Source organism: Mercenaria mercenaria, chromosome 1 (assembly GCF_021730395.1).
Source record: "Mercenaria mercenaria strain notata chromosome 1, MADL_Memer_1, whole genome shotgun sequence".
Lineage (NCBI taxonomy): Eukaryota > Metazoa > Mollusca > Bivalvia > Venerida > Veneridae > Mercenaria > Mercenaria mercenaria.
In genome coordinates, this window is record NC_069361.1 from 75,378,986 (window position 1) to 75,391,076 (window position 12,091).

Consider the following 12,091-nt stretch of genomic DNA (forward strand, 5'->3'; position numbering starts at 1 on the left):
CAATCGGGCTTGTACCTAAATAGTTTCTGCGAAAGTACGTTAGTGTAATAATTCCCTGAATGTCCATCGTATTACTGCAAAATCGACATAGCGAAAGGGAGAAACAGATGACCCTAATGGAACACCAATATACTGTAAAACAAAAGTATGGATAGTTAAAAGGCGAGACGTACACATGAAGGCTTTTCTTCGTCTTCGTCGTCCGGCCTCCCAGTTCGTGTATTGATATTAACACTCGCACTATACTTTAAAGATAACAATTATATCAAAGTAACAACAATTGATACATTGCACATTGTTAGGGTTTACTACAGGCCTCCATAGTAAAGTGGTAAAGGTTGCTGACTCCGAAATTACTTGCCTCTCATCGTTGTGGGTTCAGAACCTCGCTTGTTATGTATACTTTTATCATGTGGAGATGGCATGCAGCTTGCTTACGGAGGGTCCTACCCAATTGCTCACATGTGTCTGAAACAATGCCAAGGGGCCTCCGTGGCCGAGTGGTTAAGGTCGCTGACTTCAAATCACTTGCCCCTCATCGATGTTGGTTCGAGCCTCACTCGGAGCGTTGAATTCTTCATGTGAGGAAGCCATCCAGCTGGCTTACGGAAGGTCGGTGGTTCTACCCAGGTGCCCGCTCGTGATGAAATAATGCACGGAGGGGCACCTGGCGTCTTCCTCCACCATTAAAAAGCTGGAAAGTCGCCATATGACCTATCATGTGTCGGTGCGACGTTAAATAAAAAAAAAAAAAAAAAAAGAAACAATGCCAAACTGAGAATTTCCTTCATCGTCAAAGGTATTCAAGGTTGCCATATAAATATAAATTTTTGTCGGTATGGCTCTCTGGTAACACAGGAAAGCAAAACAAAACTATATTATAAGATTACGGCAAGAATGTTGGCCTACCATACGGAATTCGTATTAAATTGTTATAAACATGTATACTACGAGTGACTTTTTGCATCCAATATTTGTCAATGATCACTTTATTGTATGCCTTACCTGTTAATAAGGTGGAGTTAAGTTAGAAATACTTTTATTGTATCCATATAGACTTTATGATTCGACGTTCTTTAATATAACGTCTATAAGCTTGAACATTCAATTTGAAACTGAAATCTGCTTCCTTTTTAAGGTTTTCGAATAAAAACGAAAGGCACTGAGAAATCTGAGAGAAAATTTATTCTTCTATGTAACGAAATCATAAAATATGTTGCGTTAAAAGCAGTCAGTTTTGTAGAAATTCTTCTACCGTGCAAAATTTTAAGAGTGCTCATCTAGATAAATACGACGCTTTTTTTAAAAAAGTCCGAAGAAAGTTTAGTCATCAGGTGTGTATTCAGTAGGTGCATACACAAGCCTCTTTTTCCATATAGACATATATTTGTCCATTATCCAAGTTGGAAGAAAATTGTGCGCATATGTCAGCACCTGTAATCAGAAAACACAGTACATAAGAAAGCACCTTATATCAGAATGTAACATACATAGAAAACAGTACGTAAGTGTAGATATTTAGAATAAATAAAGCCCGTGAAAGCAAACCTTGAAAAATTAACAAGGGGTAAAAAGCGAAAACATTTTACACATTGAAATATGAAAGCAAATCAATAGTGCAGCATTAAACTCTCAATAGAAAAACAAATACATAAAACGAAATGAAAATTAGAATTAATACAGCTCTAGTGTCTACAGAAACACAAGAAAAAATAAGTTTACAGGATATATAACACAAGAAAGTAGAAATTAATCAAGGTAAAACAGAAGGAGAAGAAAAGATCTTTATAAATCCGAAAGTGAAACAATGTCAATTAACAAGTAAATAATAACAGAATTTCAATCGTCAAATTGACAAGGAAAACAAATTCATATAAACTCAGAAAATTACATCAAACTGGAGCCTGTAAAAATGGCAATAAACGAAACGCAGGAAACAAGCAATCGGCAATACCAATACATGAGTAATTAGAAAATTATGTACATACACTGAAACTCGGGATAGTTGAAATTTACAATAATGTAACACATGAAAACAAAACTTTTACTGCACGCTGATATCGTAGAAGCAGAATTTTTACTGACAATAAATGCAAGAAGTTGTTAGAAGTTGTTAGTAGATACAAAACACTGACATAGATAGTATCAATGATTTAAGATATACTAGTAGATGATTTGATAAATAAAATCAACTATAGTGCAAGATATGTTAGGTTGTAATACATACATGAATTATACGTTACTTTTAGACACTTGAAGTGGGACACCTTTTTCTATGAGGTGGAGGTTTTAGGATTTTTTAGAGGAAACCTATTATCTTAAGACGTTTACGTTTTGCCAACAAAAGATTAAAGCGAACATAATGTAATAATCATTATGTCTCCTTTCATTCTGACACAGTATTTTATAAATTCCGCGTAAGGGGCTAAAAATAGAATAAATAACAAAATTAAACAACTTATTATAAGCAATTTGAAAAAAAAACCCACTTAAATATAGTTCGGTTTAATTTCGCTGTAATTTTGTGTATATGACACTGTTAATTTAATGTGAAGTTTTGTATGTTTACCATGCATTTGTTAGATATTTGTCCACAACATAATTGTGTACCTTCCTAAGACTTTATTCCCAAATAACGTAGCAACAAGATATATTATGTAAATAGCATACCCATGAATCAAAAGGAACTATTGACCATTTCCCTTGAACGATGTACCTGTGTTTTGGAAACACACTACATAGCGCATGCACGACAGCTTCCGCTACCAGCGTTATGTCGGCCTTAGGTACCCGACTATCTGCAGGAGGGTCAATCCACGAATCCATATATTTCTTCGAATACGATTGTTTTACTTCGTTTCTGGCTAATTCCCACATCTCATTAATCTCTAGTTGCTTTCGTTTAGTCTAATATGTATAAGGTATGAATATATGTAATCAAGTAGGATGAATTTTAAATTAGAAAGCAGAATGAAGTATATCTTTGTTGTTGAATATGATAAATTGTTACGATTAGTGTGATTATCAATTATTATCAAGTACGGAACTGTTCTCAAATGTGGAAGGATACAATCGATAAATCATTAAATCATCGGAAACATACATAATGAATTAAAAATTCTACTACTTTTATGACATTTCAATATGATTCTTCAAATGATATTTTGATACCTGTGTTTTTAAAAAATACTTATTCTACCCAGACTATCGAGGAGATATTTTCGTTTAATGAGTTACTTATTGCCGCGCGTGACGTTATAATAGAGATGGTACCTAAACATTTTATATTCTAATTTTTAAGTTTTCTTTTCCATATGGAATGGTGGCCTAGCGCACCTTTTTACTAAATATTTATATCTCCTTATGAAAAAAAAAAAACGGAAGTATTATCTTAAGCATAATGGGCATCTATATTGAAAGTATTTCTCAGACTTGGGGAATTCACTTACTATAGGCTATATCAAAAGTCTTGACAGGCAAAGACATAGTATAATATATGACACTGATTTCAACATTTTGAAAATTTTTTTTTCTTTTAGTAAATTCATATCCTAAGACTAGCCAAGAATCTAAAACATTTAAAGAAACAATTAGCTTGAAAGTCAGAAACAAATTTTAAAATGTAAAAAATAAAAAAAAGCACTGTAAGAGCATTTTATCATCTCACGAATGCACTCCACTCAAAGCTAGTGATAATTGTTATGATGAACCCTAATGAGGACCCCAAAGCAAGGTCTTTTAAGTGAAGGTCTTTTGGCGATTAAATTCCCTTGAAAATCCATAAAACGCGAGTACTGTGAAAACGACCAATGGTACAAACTAGCTGACATGTGATTTGTGCAAGATTTCCTAGTACATAACCACAAATATTATGCAGCAGAGTGTAAACCGTTACAACACTTTTGAAATAGCTGAGAAAATCATCATTCCTCTTGCTGTTTTTCCAACAGCTAACACTTATTTTCACCGACCATGTTTAAATGATTATCCTCTATGCCAAATCTGGTGGAAATGAAACATTGAAACCTTCCATCCAAACTGAGGGCGAGTAGTTTTTGTGTATTAGAGTAATGCGAGGTTTTATGTGGGTTTCTAAGATTACTGTAGGGCTTGCAAAATTAAATGCATCTTACAATTTATTTTACTTGTTAAAATTACATTCGATGACATTATGCTATTTGCGAAGTACCCAGTTAAGAAATGCTTAAAGTTACGGTACTCTATGTGGTTCGAAATTACCTACGTAATAAACTTTTCAATTATACTATTCAATTAAACTATTACAAAATAGCTTGAAATTATAAAATTGTTTGATTTTTGTAATTCTTGTTTCTTCCAGACGTTGTATCCGCTAGATGAAATAAATTTTGATCTCCTCCATTTTGTATGTAATTATAATTATATCACTTTTACAAAAGTCAATCAACTTAAGTATTGCTTATCGTTATCTCTATTATAAAAGATATAGCAATACCGTAGCATGTGTATATTCACGAAAGAGATATTTTAAATGTGCAGATATATAGAGTACTTGCCACCGCTTCTGATCCAATAGCAGTTGCGTTGCTGAAATCTCCAGGTTCAATGATACAGACTTTGACTCCAAATTTTATCATTTCAAGTCTAAGAGAATCAGTGAGAGTTTCTATTCCATGTTTAGCCGTGATATAGTTTGACTGATTTGGTTCACTTACTCTGCCCCTTACACTGGATACACTGAGCACACGTCCTGCAAAATATTACCAAAACATACATCTCAAAAGATCTTCATATCTTTCAGTTATAAAACGGGTAATGATACTTCATCTAACAGGGATCAAAGAAATGCGAAATTTACCTTTTTGGCGCTTTTGTTGTTGTCAAAGAACTGAGCAAAAACGAAACAAAGTAGTGGGTCTGTGGCAAAACAACACTTGGGACTTTATACCGGTTAATGTTGAACCCCAAGCCTCAATCGTAACCCCAACCATGTCCCATAGCAACAGCGCAGTATAAATCATGTAATCCCTTACAAATGCAATGGTAAGAATTGACATGATAGTAATTGACTGGTACGAAACTGAATATTTCAACAACTGTAAGATTGGACTTTACAATAAGAATACAAAACGTGAGAACATTTGATGTAGCATTATGTTATTTGCAGTTTTAGAGTTATAACATCTGCATACCTTTCGAATGTCGAATCAGCGGAAGGAACGTTTTAATCACTCGAATATATCCATATAAATTTAGTTCAAATCCTTTCTTGTAGAGAGAAATGGGAGTAAGTTCGACGTCTCCGAGCATATCCATACCAGCATTGTTAATAATACCACACAGTCCTTGAAAATAAGTACAAATGGATTTAAATAATGCAGTTTTACTTGGTTGCAATAATTGCGAAATATAAATTGGAATGCAAACGTATTTTGTTACAGTTTAAATTGCTATATAAATCTTATAACTCTTCTCGTACAGTCAAATATCAAACCTTTGCTTGGTAAATGATCTTTGACAAAGATGAAAGCGTCAGAAACACTTTCTTGTCTGGTTGTATTTACTTCCACCACATGTGTCCTAGACGAACAGGTTGTCAGCAAACTCTGAGCGCCTGCACTACGTTTGTTTAAACATCCAGCAAAAACTGTGAATCCCGTTTTATCTAAATATCTTGCAAAGCGGTTTCCAAGGCATATGAAATAAAAAAAAACAGCAAATAATAACATGCACACGACGCAGTATTAGGGTCATATGGATTTCATTTTTAAGATATGTGCGAGCTACTAATTACCATAGTATAAGTAAGTGCTTAGGTCCTGGACGAGATAAGGTACCTTTAAAAGTGTGTAATCTTCAGGTACCCAAGAGGGTAAAAAAAAGATGAATAGGCAGTGTTCACTCTAAAAATGTCACTATATTATGCATGTTTAAGTCTTTGGGATTTGAGACCATGTTTGATCCTCTATGGCAAGAAAAAACTGAAATGAATGTGTAATTATGAGTCCTACCAAGGTCGTGTGCCGGGATATCTATTGTGTTGCAGTAGAGGTCATATACAGTGACCGGGTAGTTCTACCACCGGAACATACTATACACGTAAATGTAGTTATATATCAAAGGCACAGTTTGAAATCTACAATAGCTTTAGAGGCTGGGGTAGATCATAAATTGATGTACGACAGAATGTGTTCAAGTCATGTCATGCTAGGTACAATGTATGGATGTGTAGGTAAGTAAACCAGCAATAATGTTTTACTGTTTGAATATTTATTCATTTGTTTGGTTTCACGTCGCACCGACACAATTATAGGCCATATGGCGGCTTTTCAGTTTTAATGGTGGAGGAAGACCCCAGGTGCCCCTCCGTGCATTATTTCATCACGAGCGGTCAACTGCGTAAAACAACTGACCTTCCGTAAGCCAGCTGGATAGTTTCCTTACATGAAGAATTCAACGCCCCGGTGAGGCTCGAACCCACATCGATGAGGGTCAAATGACTTAAATTCAGCGACCTTAAACACTCGGCCACGGAGGCCCCTTACTGTTTGAAAGTGAATAAAGTAGCCCATTCAAATATTTGTCCATTGACAGAAAGACAGACGTTCCAACTTTGCATATGATAAGACAAGATACTAAATCAATATTTCAAGTTAGTAAGTAAAACGAATCTTGCGCTATTGTTCTTTCGTACATGTAAAATGCGGCTATGTTAATTTAAAGATAATTTGAGATATAAAGCAGTGAACAACATCTTCAAGATAACTGGGGCCGTATTCATAAAGCATTTTAAGTATAAGTTTTGACTTAAGTTGAAGATTTTATTTAAGTTTGTGGTGATTTCAACTTAAGTCTAAGTAAAAACTTAAGTCCTATTCATAAAAAAGCTTAAACTTAAGATACGTAAGAAATGACTTAAGTCAGAAGACATAATAGCGTCGTGAGTACGGTTAAAGTGTTGTTTTTCAGATAAAAACACTTTAAACATAATTGTGCATGTTGTATCTGTCTGAAATTAATGTTATTGTTTTCAATGTTTTCTTCCACAATTAAAGCAAAGAATTACTTATTAAGTTGTTTTATGAATAACAAATATACTTAAGTAAAATAAATTTTTTACCTAAGTAATACTTCAGTAAATAATCAATTTCTTCTACTTATACTTAAGTTGCTTTATGAATACGGCCCCTGGTGTATATTTATTTAGACTCTAATATAATACAATACTTATTATGTTTTAGATACCTAGCTTAGATATAAACTAAATTCCAGATTTTAAAACTCAAGCTAGAGTGAGTAATCTACCTATATACTAAAGAATGTTATATTAATGTTAAACCTACCTGTATCGCATCCAGTTATAAACACACCGCGATTTTGAGGATCAAATTTTCGTAGGAGATATCGGTTTAGCGTAGTTGTCACTGTTTTAAATATGACAAACGTAGTTAGACAAATAAGGTAATATTTTAACAAAACATATGTTGACATACATAGTGCCAGAAGAAAAGTAAATGGATAAACTCCATACTTAAACAATCCTCGATTGTTGCAAGACATCCTTACCATTACGAACGTGAAATGAAAATTTAGTGATAAAGATATGACCCAAATTTAAAAATAGGTCTGCTAGTAAGATAACAACGATGATCCGTGTCAAACTTTTTCAACTTTGCAAACAATCTATGACAAACACGGAATATATTTTGAAAGTTCTAGAATAATGCAAAAGCCGTTGATCATGTCACCTCTATTGGATAGCAATAACTTAGCAAATCTATCGATGTATAATTCCAAATTTGGTAAAGTAGTGATATGCAGATTTTTTTTTCTATAGGGCTTTTACTTTCCGCGTCTTATGTTTTCTGGTCCATTGAGATCATGAAATCCTTTCAATATGTATGTAGTAGACTTCTGCAGTAGCTAGTGATGCTGCACGTTGCATTACCTCTCATGAACAGACTCAGTCAAACCGAGTCTGCTTTGTTTTTTCCTTCTAAAGGATCATCATATAGATTTATTATTTGTTTGTCTTGTGTCGGCCGTTAAACATTCCCGCTATTCGGACGGACTCAAAGTTTTACATTTCTGGTCTTTTCAGATCACAGAGCGCATTCAATATTTAATAAGACGGTGTAAGGAAGTGTTGGGGGGTAATACACATTTCAACAAATCTCATGAACAGGGTCTGTTATCATTTCTAAGCTTTTAAAAGGTTTTCTTACATATTTTATTATTAATAGCATGTTTATGCTACATGTACGAACAAAATGCTAGGAAATTATGCATACAATACAAATCGTGGTTAATCGCACTGCCCTGTGTGCGCAGGATTTTTAAATGTACATGCGAACTGCAAAGGCATTGAATATTAGATTCAATGTAAGTCCTTTCAAGCAGGGGTACATTACTTTGATCATAGATTTGTGTCACAATTGAGCCGTTATTTACAACAAAAAAACAAGGACATATATCAAACAGGGAATGCCATGTTCCAAAAACAAAGCCTCCGCTAAACGCCATGAAAAGACATAATTAACTTCAATTGCACAATATGGCTTTCATTGTTCCCGTTCAGTGAACTGGTTTTGCAAAGACATCATGACCTTGAAAATGTCTGTTTATAAGTTTCTCATCGCGAGGTTATTTTATTTACACTATCTTGTCTAACTTGTTGAAAAAAAGGATAAGTGCGAGCTTGGCATGCCACAAACGCTTATAACTCCCTGGGGCCGAAATGCGACTATAGCGTTATTTTTTCTACCCTTTAGCGTCGATATCCGACTATACGCGCGTTATAAGGTCTCCCCAGGACGCCGATTGACGAGTATAGTCGCGGCCCCGAGATCATGTTGATTGCGTCACGTACTTATTAACTTTTGATAATCCTGACAAAAGCAAAATTAATTTGCATACTGGCTATTATTTCTTCTTAGATATTATAATTATGTCTCTCACCACACATTGGGAGACATGTATGTAGTAGACTTCTGCAGTAGCTAGTGATGCTGCACGTTGCATTACCTCTCATGAGCAGACTCAGTCAAACCGAGTCTGCTTTGTTTTCTCCTTCTAAAGGATCATCATATAGATTTATTATTTGTATGTCGTGTGTCGGCCGTTAAATATCCCCGCTATTCGGACGGACTCAAGTTTTACATTTCTGGTCTTTTCAGATCACAGAGTGCATTCAATATTTAATTAGACGGTGTAAGGAAGTGTTGGGGGGTAATACACATTTCAACAAATCTCATGAACAGGGTCTGCTATCATTTCTAAGCTTTTAAAAGGTTTTCTTACATATTTTATTATTAATAGCATGTTTATGCTACATGTACGAACAAAATGCTAGGAAATTATGCATACAATACAAATCGTGGTTAATCGCACTGCCCTGTGTGCGCAGGATTTTTAAATGTACATTCGAACTGCAAAGGCATTGAATATTAGATTCAATGTAAGTCCTTTCAAGCATGGGTACATTACTTTGATCATAGATTTGTGTCACAATTGAGCCGTTATTTACAACAAAAAAACAAGGACATATATCAAACAGGGAATGCCATGTTCCAAAAACAAAGCCTCCGCTAAACGCCATGAAAAGACATAATTAACTTCAATTGCACAATATGGCTTTCATTGTTCCCGTTCAGTGAACTGGTTTTGCAAAGACATCATGACCTTGAAAATGTCTGTTTATAAGTTTCTCGAGGTTATTTTATTTACACTATCTTGTCTAACTTGTTGAAAAAAAGGATAAGTGCGAGCTTGGCATGCCACAAACGCTTTTAACTCCCTGGGGCCGAAATGCGACTATAGCGTTATTTTTTCTACCCTTTAGCGTCGATATCCGACTATACGCGCGTTATAAGGACTCCCCAGGACGCCGATTGACGAGTATAGTCGCGGCACCGAGATCATGCTGATTGCGTCACGTACTTATTAACTTTTGATAATCCTGACAAAAGCAAAATTAAGGCACTTCGGAATGATGGCCCTTGAATTACCTAAAATCGGCCTTTTTACTCTTGTTTGCGCTCTAAGTCGAATATTTGTCATCCGATCTTCACCAAACTTGAAGAAAATGTTTTGACCATAAGTCCTCGGCCAAGTTCGATAACTAGCCAAATCGGTCCAGGCACTTCGGAATTATGGCCCTTGAATTACCCAAAATTAGCCGTTTTACTCTTCAAAGGTATATTTGTAGTGAGCAAACAGTATATAAAGACTGACTTACTATTTAGATGATCAGGCAGTTGTGGGAGACATGCGCTTTTCTCAAAAGCAGTTCTAGTTATCAATTGTGTTAATAATTAGTTCCCTTATTAAAATAAATGTTTGTAATTATGCGGTCATGTAAAAGAAATAAAGAAGACGAACTCCGCTGTTTCGTTCATTATGTGTTTGACTTTTCAAAAGAATACAATAATGTCGTCTACCAGTGATCTTTCTAAAAATGAAGAAAATAATTATTATCATTCTGATTTTGAAATATCACTTTCGTCGGATGATGATTTCAACAATAAAATTAAATCGTCTCGATAGCTTAGTGGTAGAGCGTCCGCTTCGAGTGCGGGAGGTCGTGGGTTCGATCCCCGGCCGCGTCATACCAAAGACGTGTAAAATGGTACCAGTAGCTCCCTTGCTTGGCGCTCAGCATTAAAAGGGAAGCTGGCCTCTTCTCTCATACCCCCGTGGCGATGGATTTCATCAGGAACGAGGTGTCGAGAGTGATTAATACAAGTTGTAGAACTTCCTTCACAATCAACCTAAAATAAATTATGTATAAACTATATAAACTAACGACTGAATTCCGTTAGCTGAACATCAGAGAAATGAATGATCGGTTGAAATATTCGTACACGTACACTTAGTCTAACACAACACGACATGTTATATAAAATAAAAAATATGTGTTTAAATAAAACATGTTTATAAACTTAATAATTCTTCAAACTTTTTAAGATGGATGTAAATGTCACAACTTCTCTATATTTTACACACGCTCAGCGCGTGTCACACTATGTTCGTATACATGAATATAAATAGATTAGATGTAGATTTTAAGTAACGCTGATGTTGATATTTTTGTTAATAATGTACATTTTATATTTCTGTTTGCTGGAATTTAATGTGTTTATATGAGAAAAAAAGAAAATCGAAATGTTCAAATATTTATGTAGCGTAATAGGTGTGTTAAAACTGAATATTTTGAAGCGAAAACATTATTCTATTTGAATATAAGTTACGGACGAAATTGAACAGATCTATATTATTTGTTCAAACTTCGAAGATTTAATAATTATGTCTCCTACACCACTGTGTGGTGGGGGACATATTGATTTACTCTTGTCTGTCTGTCTGTCTGTCTGTGTATCCGTCCGTCTGTCACAAATCTTGTCCGCACTCTAAGTCGAACATTTCTCATCAAATCTTCACCAAACTTGCACAAAGTGTGTTTGCCAATAAGTCCTCGGCCAAGTTCGATAACTAGACAAATCGGCCTAGACACTTCGGAATTATATCCCTTGAATTACCGTTAGGCCGCTTACTCGTACACTTACTCCAAAACTATCAAAGGTATAAAGGTATATTTTCTGTGAGTAAACAGTATATAAAGACACACTTACTATTCAGACGATTAGACAGTTGTGGTAGACATGTATTGTATGTTACTTTATACTGTCTTGTTTGGTGTAAGTGTTAGTTTCCTCTTCGCCCCCATCGCGTCCTTGCATTTACGTCCCATCTCTTTTTACAACGAGTGAGGTTAGGTGCCCCACTGTGTTGTTATTTTCCTGTTTGTTTGCTCAGTGTGTGCGTGGATGCGTGCGTTCGTGTCTGTCTGTCGGTGTCTGTAAGTTTATGTGTGTGTATGTTTGTCTTAGGTACGTGCGGTTTACGCTGGTGGTTGCAGTGAGGATGCTTTTTTGAGCGTCCTTCCTGTAATTCATCTGCTTTTCACTTCCTTCCCCACCCTTTATTACCCTACCATTTGTAGTGATATATTCAATGTATTGGATTTAGAAGACCCGTCTGCTATATGTTTCCGATATAGTGTCTTTTTGTTGCGGGCCTACTTTGTGATGCATGTATCTATGGCTGTATTAAG

The 12,091-nt window shown here is 35.2% G+C and overlaps 2 protein-coding genes across 2 annotated transcripts in view; both read right to left on the bottom strand.

Moving 5' to 3' along the window:
- The window catches only part of LOC123533700 (gephyrin-like), a 473,298-nt gene that overhangs the window by 69,407 nt on the left and 391,800 nt on the right, over positions 1-12,091 (bottom strand). The gene's annotated exons all lie outside the window — the stretch shown is intronic.
- Positions 1,178-7,552, bottom strand: LOC123545486 (D-beta-hydroxybutyrate dehydrogenase, mitochondrial-like). Its single transcript, XM_045331810.2, has 5 exons — positions 5,474-7,552; positions 5,172-5,324; positions 4,536-4,729; positions 2,671-2,907; positions 1,178-1,434 (listed from the first exon to the last, which is right to left on the bottom strand). Exons 1-5 carry the CDS (start codon positions 5,706-5,708, stop codon positions 1,324-1,326), a joined length of 930 nt encoding a protein of 309 aa, XP_045187745.2. The 5' UTR covers positions 5,709-7,552; the 3' UTR covers positions 1,178-1,323.

Excerpts from the sequence above, each read along its gene's own strand:
- LOC123545486 (XM_045331810.2), bottom strand. The coding sequence starts at position 5,708 with ATGTTATTATTTGCTGTTTTTTTTTATTTCATATGCCTTGGAAACCGC. Across the intron at positions 5,325-5,473 it reads AGATCATTTACCAAGCAAAG|GACTGTGTGGTATTATTAAC; the intron begins GTTTGATATTTG and ends CTTATTTTCAAG. Across the intron at positions 1,435-2,670 it reads TAGTTCCTTTTGATTCATGG|GTGCTGACATATGCGCACAA; the intron begins GTATGCTATTTA and ends TTCTGATTACAG.